General features: G+C 46.6%; 1 protein-coding gene across 6 annotated transcripts in view; it reads left to right on the top strand.

The window, feature by feature from the left end:
• Positions 1–9099, top strand: part of zmym2 (zinc finger, MYM-type 2) — a 31967-nt gene extending 22868 nt beyond the window's left edge. For all 6 annotated transcript variants that reach the window (XM_088645381.1, XM_088645371.1, XM_088645412.1 and 3 more), the window contains exons 17-23: positions 701–801; positions 1238–1403; positions 1665–1816; positions 4059–4173; positions 5218–5460; positions 6292–6433; positions 7877–9099. In XM_088645381.1, the coding sequence (XP_088501507.1) occupies positions 701–801; positions 1238–1403; positions 1665–1816; positions 4059–4173; positions 5218–5460; positions 6292–6433; positions 7877–8072 (1115 nt within the window). In that variant the 3' untranslated portion in view covers positions 8073–9099. The remainder of the gene's footprint in view (positions 1–700; positions 802–1237; positions 1404–1664; positions 1817–4058; positions 4174–5217; positions 5461–6291; positions 6434–7876) is intronic.
• Positions 9100–19799: the final 10700 nt, after the last annotated feature.

Below are 19799 nucleotides of genomic sequence, written 5' to 3'. Positions count from 1 at the left end.
AGAGAACGTCCTAGTGAGTGCCTAAGGTTTTATTTTTCAGTAATATTTACCGTTTTGTCTAATCTGGTTGTTACAGCTGTAAAAGTGGATGGCATGGTGGCACAATGCTGTTGCCCTGGGTTCGATTCTCGGGCTGCTCTCTGCATGGAGTCTGCATGTTCTCCCTGTGTTCGTGTGGGTTTCCTCCAGGTGCTCCAGTTTCCTCCCACAGTCCAGCGACACGCTGGCAGGTGGAAAACTGGCCCAGGTGTGAGTGTGTGCGCCCATCCAGGGCAGGGTGTACCCGGCCTTGTGCCCATTGCTTGCTGGGATAGGCTTCGGCTCCCCTTGCAACCCTGAATTGGATCGATGGCCCACAGAATGGGTGGATAGATGGAGTTTCGGAACACTGCAGTGTTGCGACACTTCCACTGCATTCAGGACCGGTTTTGGCAAAGGCTGCTGCTGAAATGGGGAGCTGGCAAGACGAAGACCAAGACAAACGTGCAGACGTGGCTCTCTAAGACATGTGGGACCTTGCCGGCAAGGGGCTGTTCCTTTTATCAGCAGGCACCTGAAGCATCTCCGGCTTCACTCAGGCTGCAGCAGTGCCTGTGGCTCGCCTGAGCTCATCTTCTTTCCTCCCGGGACCCCAGGCAGGAGGTCACATCGGCAGTTCTCCCACGGCAGGTTTCTAAGCCTTGTCCTCCACTCTGTGCAGCTCCTGACCCGGTTGTGGAAGAGCTGGACAGCGCTTTTATGTTGCCTCTCGTGCTGGGGGAGGAAAGCGAAGAGAAGCCTCAACCTCAGGTTAAGAAGAAGGTACGGCTGTCGCTCTGAGGGAGACTGGGAAGTAGTGAGGCGCCGAAGGGAGTCGGACCTGGGTGGCTGTTTTCTTAGAGAGACGGGACTGGGGGTGGCTCCTTTGGAAGAGCTTTAAAAGCCGGAGGGGTTTTCCTGAACTGTAACTCTAATTTGAGGAGTTCTTCCGACCTGTTGCGTACTTCATGGTCATGGCTTGTGCTGAATAAAGACGTTTTAGACGACAGCAGATTTGTATTTTGAGTGAAGGTACATTTGCAGAGTTTCCAGGATATGCGCAGGAAGAGAGGATGTTGGGAGTTAAAACCGATAAAATCTGCCAGTTAGTGCTCTGAACACGATTCGATTAGATAATGACTGACATCGTCAGTTTCTAAGTGCAGGAGAATCCACTATCTGTAGGATGTTAATGTCTTCAACTTTTTTTCCTTCTCAGGGACATAAGAGAAGATTAGTTTCGGATAATTCCCACGTTGTCAGACCCGATACCCCGGACAACTCATTTGCCTTAAAGTCCACATACGGGGTGAACGCCTGGAAACGCTGGGCGTCAACTGCAGCTGAGAGCACCGAGGATGAAAAAGCAAAAGAGCTGAAGCAGAGTGAGTGTCGTGTCTTGAGCGTGCGCTGATGACGCTGATAAAGAGCTGCAGAAGAGGGAGTGTCGTGTCTTCAGCCTGCGCTGATGACGCTGATAAAGACGGTCTTCCTGGAGAAGACCTGCCTGGAACTTTTAAGTACCTGGTGCAGAATTTGACAAAAGCTCAGTGTTTGTTTCCGTAGATCTATTCCCCGGCCTCCGTTGTCAATTTAATATGTCCTGTCATAACAAAGGTTGTTTTTTTGTTCCCCCCACCCCACAGTGAGGCCAGTGAGGTTAAAAAGAAATCTCCTGTCCCATGCTGCGTCCGAACTGAACTATGGGCTCTCTCGCTTCGTCAGTGAGGTCCGGAGACCAAATGGAGACAGTTATGCTCCCGATAGTGTTTTTTATCTTTGCCTTGGCATCCAGAAGGTCAGTAACTTAAGAGGAAGCTGTACTTAAACAACTTGAGCGCACTCGAGCATTTGTTACTTAGCCAGCTGCATAATCTTTTTGACCGTATCGTTTCTTGATGTCTTCCATGCTCGATGTTGACTTCAGTGGAAGAAATCAGGTTTTGAGCACAATATTTACGAATGTTGATCTTTTATATCTGCGCTGAGAGCTGGTATAAAATACTGAAATGTGTCTTTCAGTACTTTCTGAGGAAAAAAATTACTGGCTACTGTTTGAGGTCGGAAAGATTCGAATATTCAAGTTTAATTTGGAAATGGATTCATATAGGTATTTTTTTATAAGATCACTATTAGCCATATACAATTTCTTGTTTTGGGAATTTCTTTTCGCATACCCCAGCTTGCTTTCCATGAGACGCACAGCTTGGGGTCAGAGCGCAGGGTCGGCCATTTATACGGCACTCCTGGAGCAGTTGGGGTTAAGGGCCTCGCTCAGGGGCCCAACGGAGTAGGATTCCTCTGCCGGCCGTGGGATTTGAACCAGCAACCTTCCAGCCACAGGCGCAGATCCTGAGCCTCAGAGCCACCGCTCCGCACAACCTGTTTGTGTCGGTATTGTTAGCTGCAGAAGTCGATATTTGTATAATTTTTTTATCGACTTCATAATGAGTAAAATGAAGCTATTTAAAGAGCATGTAAGATTAAGCGACTGTAACATTTCTCAGAAACATGTTTATTGCATAAATCAGATTTTTCCAAGAACATGTCTGAAATCCAAAATGTCAGAGGGCGAAAAATATGTTCCCCACTTGATGAAGCCTTTGTGCTCGGGTACAGATTAGCAGTTGTGACGAACTCCTGGCTCACCAAGTGCGCCTGAATATCATGTTTGTTTTGTCTGTTGCTTCAGACCTTTTGTTACAAGTAGGAGGCACTGCTATCTACGTGCTAAAGCCACATTGTGTTTTCCAGCACAGTGAATTGTTTTATTGGCTCCGTCACTTTATTAAATTCACTCTGGCAGCAGCCTGCTTTTCCCTAAGATAATGCTGAAGTGGAATTTTTAGGAAGCCAATACTCCATTTCTTAGAAGCATCTCTGAAGATGATGAAAACCAGAAAGCACCAGTGATCTCTGAATACATTCTTAGTAAAGGGTTAGTAGAAGTGTTCTAGCTGGTTATAGAAGAGTCAAGAGGTTTGTGATTACATTTGTACCATCATAGCAAGTAAGAGCTTTTCGTTGTATTCCAAGATCTGTTCCTCACTGTGGAAAGCTGTGCTTCAGAGTTGTGTCCAATGATTAAAAGTTTATGCTGTTCACATCATGAGTTGCAGTGATTACGGTTTTATAATATGAGGACACATTTGCTGAAGTATTATTTGATGGGACTCGGTGTGCGTCTCTATTTAATTAATCTCATTTTAATGTGCAGTCCCCCGAACGCTGTAATTTTCACTATTCAAAGCAAAACCCTCTGAATTCATTTAGTTCTTGTTTCTCAAATCTCGTTCCCGAGCTCAGAGGGGTGTCCTGCTCTGACAGGCTAAACCGACTAAAGCTTTTTGTTTTTAGCCCGGAGCAGAATAGGCTCTGAGGAGGGTTCTTTCAGGTTATTCAGAGGCTTTGACAAAGCCATCCCAGTGTCTTCAGGGGGCATGGTGAAACCCAGCCCAGGGGATCACAAGTGGAGACTAAGGAGAAGTGCTTTTCCAACTGAGAACAGGAGGCACTTCTTCGAACACAGGCCAGTCGGAGTCCCGGTGTTAAAGCCGGTTCCCTGGCTTCATCCACAGACTGGCCGGCCGAGATCCTTGGACCGGTCGGAAAAAATACATGCTTGGTGCTCGATGCCCCTGACCTGCCTCCTCTTGTTGTGCAGCCATCCCTACTGTATATTCTTATTGCCAGAGGCTCCACTCTGGAGATAAGGCAGGAGCTTCAGGATTGTTCAGCCTGCTCGGTGGCTGTGCTGTGTGGCAGGGACTGACCGGGCAGCCCGTCTGCTCATGGTGTCTGAGCCCCTGGAGATGGAGTGCGTCGGTGTCCATGTGCCTGCCGCTGCAGTCTGTCACCAGTGTAAGCCTTTAGGGGGCTGGTTGTCGGATTTTAATCTGGGGATAAAATTGCCGTCAGGATTCTTTCTGTGTAAAGGCCCGTCTTCGTGGTTTTGCCTCTCCAGCGATGCAGTTTCTGAAACTGACCATTCCAGACAAATACAAGAGCCTGATCACTTTTTTTTTTTCTCCCCCTTCAAGCATCTGCAAGAAAATGGAAGAACAGACAGCATCTTCACTGACCCTTACTATCAGTTATTTGGACAGGAGCTAAACAAACTCCTCAAAGACTGGCAGCCAAGTGTTCTCCCCAATGGTAAAGTATTTCGTGTGTCTTTGTTCCTCCCAGTGCTGCGAGTTGACAGCGTTGTCTTCACATTTTTCTTCACAAGGCAGTGCTGTGATAACCATGTGTAGGTCTCTATCACCAAGGTCTCTTTGACCTACATTCTGTTCTTTGCTTGTCAGCATATTTTGTTTTACGTTCTACATACTGTGTCGGAGTTGCAGATTTCATTCTGTATTAAAAACAAACCTTTTACTTCATGCTGATTTAAGCTTGAACAGCTCATGACAAAGCCGACAGTATTACATGTGTGTTTTGGCAGCCTAAGCAGTTTTATTCTACTGTTACTCAACCACGGCCTGTACCAGTACACCCATCCCTCGATTGTGTGAACACCCGGTTTAGGATTTGTATCTGAATGAAGCGTGTGTTTTCATACCTGTTTTTCACAAGTACAAGGAGATTTTTACTGCAACTGTAGCTGAAGGGAAGACGCCATCTTTCTATAGCATCACAATAGTTCCTCAGTGCACCAGCGATTCTTAGAATCTTTACATCTTATTCAGCTTGTTAACTGTATTAAAAACTAACGGTCATGTTCTTGCTTTGACAATTCAGTGCTCTGTTAAGGTAAAATGTAACTTTTGGTCATGTTTCTAAACCTCCAGGGGAAATCGAAAGGTTTTAATGTGTAATGGGAACCATTTGTAAGTCAAGGATGGTTATATAGCGTATAGAAGTAATTTTTATTCCTGCACAATTTAGTCATTTTTATATCAAACGTTTCACATTTTGTACCCTAGTAACAATTGAAAACAAGACTGTTGATGGTTTACCCATTTACAGAAATGCAAGCAATTCAATGGTATTGTGTTCCCCTGAGTGATCGTGTCACATCAGTCAGGTCTGACGGCATCTATGAGTTTCTTGGAGATCTTTGTGGTGGAGGGCAGTTTTGTCAAGTGAAGTGCAAGATTATTCCTGATAAAGCTGGCGAGAGTACCCCCCACCCACCCCCCTTCCCCAAACCTGTCCCATACTGAACGTCCTAAGCAGTTGTTTCTTATCTTGCAGGTTCCTTATTCTGCAGAATTGAGGAGCAGTACTTGTGGAGTAGTAAACAATTTGGAGACCATTCGCCCATGGTTTTGCTGTGCACTCTGGTCTATTTTAACACTAAGTATTTTGGCTTAAGAACAGTGGAGCAACACTTGAGGCTGTCCTTTGTGAACGTTTACAGACAGTGGAAGAAAAGCCCTCACTCGAAAGAATCAGCTGTCCGCGTTCACATACCTTCCATCTTCGAAGATGACCTAGGTAATCCGGAACAGAAGACCGACAGGTCGTAACCTGCAGCACTAGAACTGAAAACGCACAAAAGCGTTCCAGGCGTGTTTTAGTAATCCTAGAAAAGTGTACCTGCACCTAAGGTTTGATATATTGAATCCTCTTGAGCCTAGACATTTAAGATTTCTTTAGAAGAGTTTTTTGCACACCAGGTGAGGGAACCCTCACAGTACAAGCCCAGAAAGAATTCATTTGGTCCATCTACTCTTTTTTTAACACCGGTGGTGTATTTCCTTAGGCTGAAAATGTAAGTTTGCAAATGTGAGGTTTCCACTGAGAATGCCAGTCGCGGGTATTTTTATTGCATTTTCAGGGTTTTTGTGTGATGTTTCTGGAGAAAGTCCAGAAAGTTAATTTTTCAGCATTTCAAAGGGTTGATCAGACCTCATCCTCACCCCCGTCAAACATTGAGGAAAACGATAGGATCATCTTTTCATTAAGTCTTGCCAGCCCATTCCCTAGCCCCTTCAGCTGATGGATTGGGCGCAACCTCGGTATCGGCCCTCGAGCAGGGAGGAGTACGAGTAGAGTCTGGTGGCAGTAACGCGTCGCAGACATCAGACTTGTTTAATCTGTACAGATTCATGACAGACTGCTCGCTGGTCAACCTCTGGGCCTCTGCCCTTTGACGGCGCCAGCAGTCGTAGGCCGCGAGCACCGCGGTATGAGGCTCAGAAATGTGGCCGTGCGGATGCCGATGTTGCAGGAAGTGCGCAGGAGAGAGCCGCACATCGGCGAGCAAAGCCAGCGCCGGTCCGCCGCCTGACCCTGTCTTCTCCTTTCCCCCGGCCGCGGGAGCAGAAAAGGGGGCGTCTCGGAAGAGGAAGCGCAGGGAGGAGGACGGGGACCCGGACTGCGACCCGGGAGAGGGCTCGGGCCGCGGGTCGCGCTGCCCGGTCAGAGCGCACGAGCGCCAGCTGTACGAGCTCTACCTCTCGAAATGGTGAGTCGCTCACATTCCCACAAACAGCCCACCGCTGCCGTTTCTCCCGCCTGTCTGTCTGGAAGGCTCTTCCCATGTGAGCCGCTGTCGTCCCCCAGCGGTGTGTGGGTCGCAAACAAGGACAACGGGGCCGAGACTCGCCAGGCGGGACGGGGCGACGCCCAGTTATGCATCCCGTCCCGTCTTTTTTGAGAGCTGAAGGCGATTTTGTTTTTTTTTAAATGGGCCAGAAGTAGAAAATTGAAATGGGTTTGGTCTGCAACTACAGACAGGGCTGGCGCAAAAGCCGGAGGTCACTGTAGCGCCCCCCCATGGGCAGGAGTGGACCAGCTGGCTGCACTCTCAGCTAGTCAGCTGCTGATCAGTCCCGGCTTCTCCTTCCTGCTTCTGCTGTCAAAGGGATAAACGAGCACAGAGAAAACGCTGGAAACCATATTCATTGCCAGCTGGGTTTTGCTGACCACAGAAAGGAGCCGATGCGTCCTAGTGAGTCACCCAGAGCTTACATCGCTGCATCTTGATCGTGCTTTGACTCGTCCATTAGCGTCCTGGGAGCGTGTTCCACTGTGGTGCACGTGTGTTGTTTCTGGTGGCATCGAGTGACGAGACCTGCTCCGTTTTTACCTTGCAATCGGAAGTCGTACGTTGGCTGTTCGGGCGGCCGCTGCAGTGCTGCTGGGAAGGGCAAGGAGGCATAAACGTGCTGCCCCAGCTGCAGGGGCCTGTGGGAATTCGCGTGCCACAAGTACCCAGGTGTCTGGAAAGTCACAGGGTTTGCTGGTTTTCCAGGACAAACCTGGCCAGCTGATGACAACTCGGGCAGTGTGCCGTCATCGTCGGTAGTGAGGTGACCTGACCCAAGTGGCCTAATATTGTGTCTTTACTCCTGGTGCCTCTTGGGATCCATTTAACTGGTCGGTGCTCCGACAGAACTGGGAAAAACCCAAGTCTAGATCCCAACAATGTACAGGCCGCCTTGTAAGTTTAGACTTGTGAATAATGGTGGTTTTGAAGCCCAATATTTTTTCTTTTATGTGGCAACTTGATGTTTCGTTTAGAAACTGGAAAGAAAGTGGTCTCTTCCTTTTTGTGTTGGACAATAAGGAAGAAATGTTAAAAGAGTCTTTTAGAGTTGGAGAACTGAAAGCTAATGAAACTTACATGGACTGTGAATATCATAGAGAATGATACTGTTGTTTGATTTTTATTCTCTTAACTTTGTATTTTTAAGAGGATAACATATACAGTGTGTTTGCAAAAGATGGAAAATAATGCTAAAGGTAACATCAAGTTTTAAAGGTTTCTTAAGAGGTTCTGGTTAGGTGTTTTTCACACCATGACACTTTTAGAATACTATGGAGGTAGGGCCGTAACTGCATAGCGAAGGTATTTTACTTTAAGATGAATTAATATGTTACGGCTTTTTTTTTCTTCTTTTTCCAGTCCAGGAAGTCTTAAACAGAGAACAGACACGTTTTATATGAAACCCGAAAGTTCCAGTTGTCCGGAGAGCCCGTTGTGGTACAGCACTACACCTTTGGAAAGAAGCACCTTGGAGAACATTCTCGCCCGTATTCTGCTCATCAAGGAGATTTACAACGAGGAAGACGCGTCGGAACCGGAGGACGACAGCGATTAAAAGCCCAGGACTCTTGTGACTCAAGCCAGAATCAACAGCATTAGAAAGACGTGCTGCTTTACTTTCTTAGGGAAATTCTATACAATATCTCAGCTCCATTCACATGTAGCATTATGCCCAGATTGGGTAAAGATCTGTAAATATTTTTTTAAAGCAAGGGAGAACTTTGTGTTATCCGTAATGATTTTAGCATACTTAATTCTCCTTACTGAAGCCTTTTAAAAACTGTATTTATTAATTAGGTTTATTTGTAACTTTTTACATTTACTGGATGAGAATGTGCCATGTGTAGCTTCTTTCTGCCTCCACTCCCCTCCCGACTAAAAGCATTAAATATGGCTGCAACTACAGCGTAAAAGTCTCTCCCTCTTTCTCTCTGAAAAACAGGGCTTTTGTTTTCCTGGACAGTTCCCGCTAGAGAGATAATGTGATAGTCTTTACTCTAGCAGTATTAAAGACGTCTGGGGGATAAAAGAGTTCTTTGTTAAGCAGTTCTGGTGAGTATCGGAAACTGTCATGAGATTGTAGCTGCTTCATAATGTGAATGTGTACCAAGATACAGAACCTATGGGGGTCAGTTGTTTGTGTGCTGTCATCATTATATGTATGAGATTTGTCTTTTCCTGTTTTATTTTTAAGTGCTATATTTAAGTTTTTAGTGTCATTTAAGTTTTTTTTTTACATTGACATGTCGGTCAACCTTCTGATCTCCCCATGTCACTATTTGCATGTGGCGGTAGCTCCTCAGTTTGGCGTCTTAATTCACATTTGGAGGTGCAGTTCATCACCTCTTGCTGCCTTCGGTCTCGGTAGTAAGGTGAAAGAACCGTGCATTGAACTCAGTCAGTCAATAAGCTCGTTTTTATTTCTATGAAAACTTCAAAGTGCATGTGGATCAATGAATTATTTTTTTCTTTTGAGATTTACATTTGTGGGTTTTTTTTTTTTACAGACGTTGCAGTGCATGTATGACTTGTGCATCCCTGTGATGGAGCTGTGTATATAATACATAGTTTTTGTTTTGCCATCCTGACTTTGTATTTATTTCACATGGCTTCACCGATATTTAGTGTTTTTTTGACAAATACTTTTACCTTAATGTATCCTGTTGTAACCTACATTTTTTTTCCTGAAGTTATGAGGAAGCCTTATGTTCTTGTACCTCGGTCGGCTGGTGCTCCTTTGCGCTACTTTATCACAGGAAGGGTCACGGTGTGGTGCTGGGTGTCTGTTCTGTCACCCTTTATTTTTTAGTGCGATTTCTGTGTTCCGTTTTTCCCTCCGCCACGTGGGAGACACCCCCGTTCCAGACCAGGCGCAGTGGCGCTACGCCCAGGACAGCCAGGCGGCGCTCGTCTTTCCGGCTGAGCGGCTGGGTAGGGCCCGTTCCCCCGGGCCGTGCGGAATAGCGCTGCTCTTGTGGGCGGAATCTTTTGCTACCTTCTGCGCCTGGAGGTGGAGACGCGTCGTCCAGTCTACGCCTGGTTCCGCCCTCCGCGGCTCGGCGCGCCGGGCGGCCAGGTGACCCGCCGGGTCTGTCGGTCAGGGATCCCTGCAGCTGACGGCGAGGGAGAGAGGGACGGACCCGGGCCCGTCCGGCGAGACCCGTACGAGCCCCGGGGAGCTGAAAGGGCGAAGCAGAAGAGATGCGATGTTTGTTTACCCCACTATGCGGTTTGCTTTTTCCTAAACCCGGTAAATTCCGGTTGCAGTGTTTTTAAGCGATTTTTGTTAGCTGTGAAACTTTTGTTTTAGGCCGTCTGTTTCAGGATAAAACTGCATATACTGGAGGTGTCAGCCATCTATGTGTACCATGTTTTTGTTTCTTTTATTGTGCGCTGAAGTAAAGATTATTAATAATAATTCCTTACACTTATATAGCGCTTTTCTGGACACTCCACTCAAAGCACTTTACAGGGAATGGGGACTCCCCTCCACCACCACCAATGTGCAGCCCCACCTGGATGATGCGACAGCAGCCATAGTGCACCAGAATGCTCACCACACATCAGCTATCAGTGGGGAGGAGAGCAGAGTAATGAAGCCAGTTCATAGATGGAGGCCATGACTGGTAAGGGCCAATGGGAAATTTTGCCAGGACACCGGGGTTACACCTCTACTCTTTTCGAGAAATATCCTGGGATTTTTAATGACCACAGAGAGTCAGGACCTCGGTTTTACGGCTCATCTGAAGGACGGCGCCTCTTTACAGTATAGTGTCCCTGTCACTATACTGGGGCATTAGGACACAGGTGGACTGCAGAGTGCGCGCCCCCTGCTGGTCCCACTAACACCTCTTTAAGCAGCAACCTTAGTTTTTTCCAGGAGGTCTCCCATCCTGGTACTGACCAGGCTCACACCTGCTGAGCTTCATTGGGCTGCCAGTTGTGAGTTGCAGGGTGATATGGCTGCTGGCATTGATTGATTGATGGCAAGGCTGATTCTTGAGATCTGTGCCCATCTTTGTTTCCCTGTGTAGCATGAGAATGCAGTGCAGGTATGTTCCAACGTTGTAAAGGGTGCAACATGAGCAGACTACAAGTTATGCAAAGGTAATCTTAAGCCACTCTTCAGTTTTTAAAAAATGCAGTTGAATTCCTTCCCCGACTTGTTTCTCGCCTGTGCGAGCTGCATGAGGCCTGGTGTCTGTCCATCATACGTTTGTTTTGCAAAATCCTTCAGAGTTTTCCCTTAAGTCTATCCCTGCATGAACACTTTCCACCCCTCTTCATCTTCCCATGTCTGAGCCACTCAACTTTCAACACAACTGGGCTGCAGAGGGGCATATCCCTCCCACAGCGTCGTGAGTCTGCGCACGCCTGGCCGGGCCACAGGGGGCACTGTGGAGCTGAGACTCGAGACCCCGGACCAGTCCCAGTCACTGCTGTGCTTCTGCAATCCAGTTCCGGCCAACGTCGTTAAACACAGGCCAAGCGATTTCAGTTTTTCAGATTTCCTATAGAGTAAATAGGGATTTATAATTGATATTAACTCTACCAACATCTTAGTTTCAGATCTGGTCATCAGATCGAACCCCTGCTTATGGAGGAGGGAAAAAATGCTCGCTGGGAGACTCCGGTGCATTGTCATCCCCACCTGTGTCTGGTCATCAGGAATTGGTCATATGTTCTTTGCCCTTGAACCAGGGTGTTTTTAATGCAGAAATTAAAACCACCCTAAAACATCTGTAATGCAAATGAGTAGGTGCAGAAACAATTATAAGTCAGTTGCATAAATCAATTGGCACTATTTAATTTATACAGCTTGCTCCAAGGAAATACCACTCGCTACTTGTGTAACTGGTGGATCTACAAATCTCCCCTTTGCCGAGCTGAGGGTTAATTCTACAGTAACCTTTGAGCTAGTGATGATGGCTTTTTTGTTATGTTTTTACAAGCTGCAAAAAAAACCAGCACATTGACAGTGAGGTGACATAGACCAAAGTTAAGCTTTTATTCTTTTGTGAGAGGTGTCTGAGACAATCATGTGATCAGGTGTACAGTTAGCCGAGCACAGAAAAAACAGAATGACATTATTCTGCACACAATGAAAGGTTGATGTAACCACATTTTTGCTTATTGTGTGAAATATAAAGAACGTGCGGCAATACAGCTGGCCGCTGTAGTTTAAAAAATAAAATCTAGGAGTAATACGGTATACAAAATGGGCATCTCAAAGTCCACGAAAACAGTAACCTCCAACCTGCCAATTGGGGTACCTTGGTGCTATGTCCCATCTAGTATGTAAAAGAAATCCCATTTTCAATGCATACAATCGCCAACCTTTTTACATCAGAATGAAGAGCTGTTTAACATCTAGACCTGCTGTTTGCCAACCTAAAATGTTTGACCTGAGTAAATTGACCTGAGTAAAACTGCAGGCGTTAGGAGTGTCTGATGCTCGTCCCACAGAGCAGCATTGTCTCCTAGTTGTCCTCCCTGCCCATTTCCCAACTGTTTAATTGAATCAATGATCTTCAGCCACTGTTCAACACACGCACAGCCTGAAAGATCTGGGCTCGGCGGGACCTCGGTCAGAGATGCACAGAGGTCACACAAGCCACACAGAAACCACTCGTGTTCCAGGGCATGTCCAGCAAACGTGAACACGAGGAAGGTAAAGTGTGTCGTCCTTTTAGAAATGATGTAGCTTGTTCCAGGAAACGGGCTTCCAGACTCCTGAGTATAAGGAGGCCTTCAGAACAACAAAAATGCCTTTCTCTGTACACAGCAAAGTCCTCTGGCAGCAAAGAAAGGGTGTATTGTCCAAGTAGAGGGCTTCCCCCTGGGACTGTCAATGCTGGAGCTCTGGGGTGTAACTAGACAGGTTCTGCATCTTCTCTTCACCCTGAAGTTTCAGGGCCTGATGACCATCATCCCTGACGAGATGGCTAGTATCTAGAAAGCTGTACGGGCTTTATCACCTCACTTGCAAGTGGTTTCAAAACTTTCAAAAGTCAGAACTTTCAGGATAATGAAACCGTTTTGGAACCATCCAAATGATTAATTTGGATTTAGACTTTTATTTTTAAAGAACGAGTCTTTTCCTGGGTTTATACATTAAACCCCCCCCCCAAAAAAACGCCACCCAAGAATCGAACGGAAATAATATACATTTCTTTCAAAATTACTATTTTGTGGCTGTTGATGCAGGTGTAAAACAACTTTTTTTTTTAAAAGGCCTTTTTTTTTTCTCCTGATAGGGTTGGCCAGACTCCAAAACCTGTGCCATTCATCTAAAGCTATAACGGCCCGGGACACACAGCTGTGAGCGTGAAAACAGCTTTCGCCCCTGGGGTTTTTGTTTCTGTTCAATCCCTTGCTTTTTCAGCCAGCATAATGAAAGTGCTGTGCTAAGCAGGGTCAAGTAGGATATGCCAGTGAAAAACGTGAAAGTGAGACTATGGGCAGTGATTAGGCCCTCTAATGTGTGATGAATCCTTTTCGATCACATGATATGAACTAATGTCGCCATTTAATTATAAAACAACAAAGTGTCCAGCTGCGGGAGCAGAGGAATGGATGACAACTGCACTTTTTTTTGGTGGTGGTGGTGGTGGGGGGAGTGTTGGTCTTTCAATGCATGCATTGTGGCTGGGGACCGAAAAAAAAGAGAAGAATAAAAGAACAAAATTACTGGTATTTTACGGATTTTTTCGTTCTTCTGTTACGAGATGGATTCATAAACCTTTACACATTTCGCTGCGCACTTCCTGCGTCTGAAACAGCCTCCTGTCCCAGAGTTTTTAGAAATCCGCGTCGCTCCTCAAAGCCGATACGACAGTTCTGACAAGACCGGTGGTCACGCCTCCTTATCACAGTGCTCTTTGACTTTGGGAACCTGGTTTGAAAAACCCCTCTTGCCGGAGAGGTGTTGGGGGAGGATTAAACTGAATTCAGGACGACCTATCCCGGAGAGGGACGTCCCAGGCGGAAGACGGGGAGACAGTGGGTGTCGCTTGCCTGCTTTCACGGCCGCACATCCAGTCCTTTTGCAAATCTACTTTTAAAATGCCGCCTATTTTCCCAGATTCCAACATACGTCTTTAAAGAAAACAAATCCTCAAGGAATATACTGCAGGATAAAACGCGCTGAGAATATCTGTATCACGATCTGTGTAGGATACACAGTTTGTCCCTTTTTTCTTCAAATTGCACTGGTCTTTTAAGATTCACTACCTTCCTGGCACGCTTGTCTCCTTTTAATGACGTACTGATCCACGTTCTGCCATTTTAATTAATGGCTACAGATATTCCTATTAAGAGATACACTATATAATCATAGAGTAGTAATAGTGCAGATGAGTTTTTAATGTTCCATTGCTCCAGGGTATTAAAACACCCTCACTTTAAAATAAGAGGACAGTGTATTTCCAAGGCCTCTGTTGAAAAGCAGGTAGCTGTATCACACACACACACCTGTGCTTCAAATTAAACCTGGGACTGTGGTCACTGTCATTAAAACTGCTGATTGACAGCTGTGCTTCAGAAACGTTTGATAGCGAGCATAAAGAAATGTGTAAGCTGCTCAGGTCCTTTCCTGTTCTGCTCTCACTGTCATTTGGTCATCTTAGTTCCTGATGTTCCCCTGGATCCAAGGACACTACTCCACTGCCCAGAGATGTTAGGCCCTGGACTCACCATTGAGATCCTCGAAACTATCGAAAGACCACGATGGGGAGCACCAGTGATTCCCACCAGCCCTTCCAGTTTGGGGAACAGCGCTGGCCAAGTGCCACACAAAACTATTACTACAGGAGGGCTCATAAATCTTAACATGGAGTTTCCAACCCGGAGTTTATCCCAGAAGTATAAGCCTGGTCTGTACCTGGATGGGAGACTCCTGGGAAAGCTAAGATTGTTGCTGGAAGAGGTGTTAGTAGGGCCAGCAGGGGGCGCTCGCCCTGCACTCTGTGTGGGTCCTAATGCCCAGTATGGTGATGGGGAGACTATACTGTAAAAAGGCACCGTCCTTTGGATGAGATGCAAAACCGAGGACCTGATTCTCTGTGGTCATTAAAAATCCCAGGGCGTTTCTCGAAAAGAGTAGGGGTGTTACCCCGGTGTCCTGGCCAAATTTCCCATTGGCCCTTACCAATCATGGCCTCCTAATAATCCCCCTCTCTGAACTGGCTTCATCACTCTGCTCTCCCCCCAACTGAGAGCTGGTGTGTGGGGAGCGTTCTGGTGCACTTTGACTGCATCACATCATCCAGGTGGGGCTGCACACTGGGGGTGGTGGAGGGGATCCCCATTACCTGTAAAGCACTGTGAGTGGAGTGTCCGGAAAAGCGCTATATAAGTGTGAGGAGTTATTATTATGAGTGAAGAAGAGCAATGCAAAACAACCCTGTGGCCAGGGCCAAATAACTACCTCTCTGTGCTAATGTAGTGACCTACGAGAGCCAGCCTCAAAGACTGAATCAAATTCGGAACCGGGCACCAGTTCAAGTTTCTTAGAGAAAGGAAAACATCCATGAGATAGGACCGTCTAGCTATTTTTTTTTAAGTTTAAGACAATTCGATATCAGACAAACAACGCAACTGTTATTTCGAAGCCTTGAAGGCGATTGTCGCTGCAGACCAAACTTTCTCAGAGGCTGCAGACAGCTGATCCAGTAGTGTGTAATGAGGTAAGGCTGCTCACTCTGCGATACCACAATACCACAATACCACAGTCGCATGCAAATAAGGGCCTTATAACTACATGCAGCGCTAGTACTGCCACAACGAGCTAATGCTGGCTGCTGATAAAACTTTTATTTGCAGTACACTGAAAAGCCTGAATAAACGTTGAAGGGGCAGACTGAATTAGAAATCGCAGTGCATCGGTAGGCCTTTGAAAGATGTGCTTCCTGTCTGAAGAAGTGAGAAACTGCTGATAACGTATCACCGCGGGGAGCAGGTACTTTGGCCAGAATGGGGCTGTGATTTCACACCTTCCCACCGCCTGCCCTCCCCCAGAAGACCAGCCCAGCGCTCTGGCTGTGGTGGGACGCCGCTGTGCTCCTCAGAGAGTGCCCTGCTGCACACGTACGGTACCACTCCGGCACGCGCCGACTCTGGTGGGAACCCAGCCAGTTCCCCAGTGAACCCCCATAAAATACTCCCCGCTGTCTCGAAACAAACACCAGGGCAAAACTATTTGAGCTCCCACTGGTGTGAATTTGTTTGCTGATTACAGACCTATAAATAGCTCGCTGTCTGTTTTTAGCCTCCATTCTGGTCTCTCTCCCTGCTGTTGACAGCTACTGGAGCTCACCGCTCACAGGCGGCCTCCAGCTCTGCCTCCGGCGCAGGAACGCCTGCCTCCCCGTGCGGCTGTATCCTGCACATTCTTTCAGTTTCTTCTGGCCTGGTGGTGTCCTTGATTAAGAGCAAAGCATATCCATCCAAGCAGCCATATTTCATTTCCCCAGGTCGGGATTCACCAATCAAAGCAGAGCTCAAGATCACACCAGCCTGTTGGTGAAGATTTAAACACTTCCCGCTGCTGGCAATGACGTTTCCTGGGAGTTCCACCCTCCTGAGGAGCTTCCCAGCTCTGTGGCCTCTGGTGACCTTAGAGGGTTTCCCCTCGCTGCGGAAGTTCGCTGTGGAGCGGTCTTGTCTCGAGCTGCTCGCTGCTTCACTTCGAGATGCTGACGGGAGCCGGGGTGCTGTGTCCCTGAACCCCGCCGTTCCTGAAGCAGCACCCCAACCTGAACTTACTCACCGTGGTGTGTGTTGCATTGGGACGCAAGGCCACTGCCACGCCTCAGCTGCACGTTCCTAACTATTTGCATATGCAAAGACAAGGACTGCAGCTGGGATAGCCTTAAATAAGGACACAGCAAGAGGTCCAAGAGTCTCTTTACAACCTGAACCGCTGTCAGCGCACACCGCTGCACCTCAATGCTTTGTGTGCTTCAGCCTCTGCGTTGACGTTTGCTTGCTGGACGTGTGTCTGTGTCCGCTCAAGCAGTGCAGATCTCCACAGTGTCCATGTCCCTCCAGCATGAAGGTCTTTGAGGTCACTGCTCCGCATCCGTGTGGGGTCTGTCACCCCTGTCCCCGCTGTAGCTGCAGGATCCCAGTGCAGGGAAGATGTGACTCGTGTCTCTCCTGTGCCTTGAAGTGTCACACTGTGTGGACCTGGCTCTGTCTGCTCCCAGCACAACAAGTCAACCCTTTGGACACACTGGAGCAGACTGGACTCTCCGCTCTGACGACCTCTGCGTTTCCTGTCCTGCTGAGTAACAGAGCAGTTCCATCAGCACCCTCTGATATTTTATAATGTTATCATTAAAAAGAGATGAGACACAAGAAGCTATTATCGATCTTGACGTTTATCAGAAGAAAATGAAATGTACATTTCATAAACTGCTTAAAAACATGAACTTGTGAAGTTTCAGTGTAGTATGCACTCATTTAAGGAGTTATGTCCCGTCGCCCTAAGGAGATGTGAATAGTTTTGTTTTAGAATAGATATATTTGTGAAGTTAATTGTTTTTTAAAGAAATGAAATTTTTCATGTAGGACATTCCCAAGAAAGAATCCCAGCTTTTTTGAATATAGTTAAACATTAAATCCTTTTAAAAGTATTTTTCCTGCTACATTATTTATCTAGAAAATGTAGCTTTAATATCCCGATTTCATTACATGGAGATACTCTCTATAGAATCTCTTTAATTTGTCTTCCACACAATTTTTGCTTATATTATTGTCATTACTAATCCAAACATCAGTAAAAAGCGTTCAGATCTCACTTCTTTCCTATCAAGTACACATATTCAAATCCTTGCCCTTAATCTGGGGCATTTATTTTTCAGCAGACTTTATTCACATTCTTATTTGTGAAGAAGTAAAATCACTGTATTTTCTTAATATCAAAAGCTGAATGTATGACAGGACGGAGGCATTATGTAATTCAGTGAATGTCAGCAAGTTGTAAAAGGTTTAATGACTTTTAAACAGCACATGCTTTCTTTCCTCATTGACAAGTGAGCCATTTCACAGCCAGACATGTTGTCTGGCTCTCAGGGTCTGTTTGTTCCCAAATTTCCAAGCGTAAATTAACACTCTTTTGCAACAGTCTTAGAGTACCAACATTACTCTTACGGGTCACTCATTGTTTGGTAAATGGCTCCACGTCTTGCAGTCCACCTGCTTGACTCTCCTCTCGGAGGATTCTGGGAAGGCAAGCCTGCCAGGTCAGTTCCTCTTGTCTCCTGGCAGCTCAGGGTCATGAGACTGTGCTCAGCTGCGATACGGAAGGGACAGCCACACTGCGCGCTTGGCTCCGTCCTTGTGCAATGTCACCCTCCCTCATGCTGCCAAGACGGGGCCTCTCCGTGATGACCTTGCCCTCTCTGTGTGTACCTTTCTGCTTTCTGCTTCTCTTAGTGCACTGCCTCCCCATTTTTATACAATTCGCTTTCAACGGATTCTTTTGGAGGACATGACTGGATCTTAAATCAGTGCTGTAGATGTTGTTGTCTAAAGCGCTCATTATTTGATTGATTGATTGATTGATGCACTGATTGGTAATGCACCTCAGCTTGAATGAATGTTTAAAGTTGCATCAAAAACTTTACCCAGCATCTTTATCCAGGCTAAATTGAAACTCTACTAATACAGGTGAAAGTCCCGCTCTTAAGATTTCAGGAGAGCATGCACTCACTGCTGCCCATCTGTGTGTGGATTCCTCTCCATTTCTAGCCGGTGAATCTGAAAAGGAAGCTGTGCCACATGTGGGGTGAAGAGTGGAACTGCGGTAAAAATGCTGCCTCTGTGCAGTGACACCCACAGCCAGAGTGGCCCCACTTCAGTCTGCACCTGTCTCCAGATGCCTTCCTTCTCTCACCAGCTCAGTGCCGAAGAGGGTCTCTGCCACAATAACTGTTCAAAGACAATTCTATGACAAGCACCACTCCCTGGGTGTTGACTCCTCAGCTACAGTTTCTTAGAACATTAAACTCTGCAAAATCACAAATTTTCACTATATTTTTAATTTTTTTAATGTGGATTCTCTAGATGTACTGTGTTGTATAGTTAATCAACCTGGCTTTTTGCTGCATGCCCTCCTCCAACATCCCTGCATGTTAGCACCATCTGCCACTTTTCACGCCACAGTTCCACAGTCCATCAGCTGAAGGGCTGACTGTGCCCTTCATGATCACACTGCAGGCTCACAGACATTTTGGGGATGTTCTGGCTGACTCACACCCACCCAGTCTCAGTGGTTCTCAGCCAAGTGTGGATCACTGTTTGCAGAGTCCAGGCCAGAGCTAAGCTATGACCACTGTCTGAACTACAGGGCTCAGCTGTGATCTGAACAAGCTTGTTTACTAGTAAGGCCACTCAGGACCCTCCCTGCTCACTACTTACATCATCCATCTGTCAGTTTTCTTCCCGCTTATCCAGTACAGAGTTTTGGAGGAGCTAGAGCCTGTCCCAGCATGCAACAAGCACAAGGCAGGATACACCCTGGATGGGACACCAGTCCATCACAGGACACACGCAGACACAAACACAATCACACTCACACTCGTGCCAGTGCCTGGTTTTCCAAAAGGAATTTAACCTAAATGTCTTTAGACTGTGGGAGGAAACTGGAGCTGCTGGAGGAAATCCTTGTGAACACAGGGAGAACATACAAACTCCATGCAAAGATAAGGATCTGACCTCTGGAACCTCTGGAACACCTGTTATGAAGCTCCACATATTAAGGAAACTGTCTAAAAGTTGACTATTCTGTGAACTTTCTGATTTGCTTGTGGAACTTCATCACCTTCATCTGTATATTTGATATAAACTTCTTTCAATAATAGTTTTAATTACATGGTGCATTGAATGCAGTCAGTGAGTGATCTGCATCGTCTTTACCTTTTTATGCAAATCATGGCCTTTTATGCGCATTAGTTATTTGCGCCACTGGCCCTGGTGTGAGTGTGTGTGTGTCTGCCCTGCAATGGACTGGGTCCCGTCCAAGGAGTACCCTGCCTCGCGCCACAGCTTGCCCAGGCTCAGCTCCCCCTAACCCTGTACTGGATAATGCAGGTTAGAAAGTGGATGGATGGATGAATAGATATCACTCTTAGAACACTCCAAGAGGCAAGAGATTCTACAAATGTGTGTGCATGTAGGAATGAAATTAGGAAAAGCACAAACTCACGTAACCCGACTTCAGAAACGTTCTAAACGTTGCCTGAGGACACTGTGCGACCCCTTGACCCCATGCAGCAGT

The sequence above is a fragment of the Lepisosteus platostomus genome, chromosome 2 (genome assembly GCF_059453375.1).
Source record: "Lepisosteus platostomus isolate fLepPlt1 chromosome 2, fLepPlt1.hap1, whole genome shotgun sequence".
Lineage (NCBI taxonomy): Eukaryota > Metazoa > Chordata > Actinopteri > Semionotiformes > Lepisosteidae > Lepisosteus > Lepisosteus platostomus.
The sequence above is the reverse complement of the archived record's forward strand: the minus strand, read 5'-3'. Positions and strand labels throughout refer to the sequence as shown.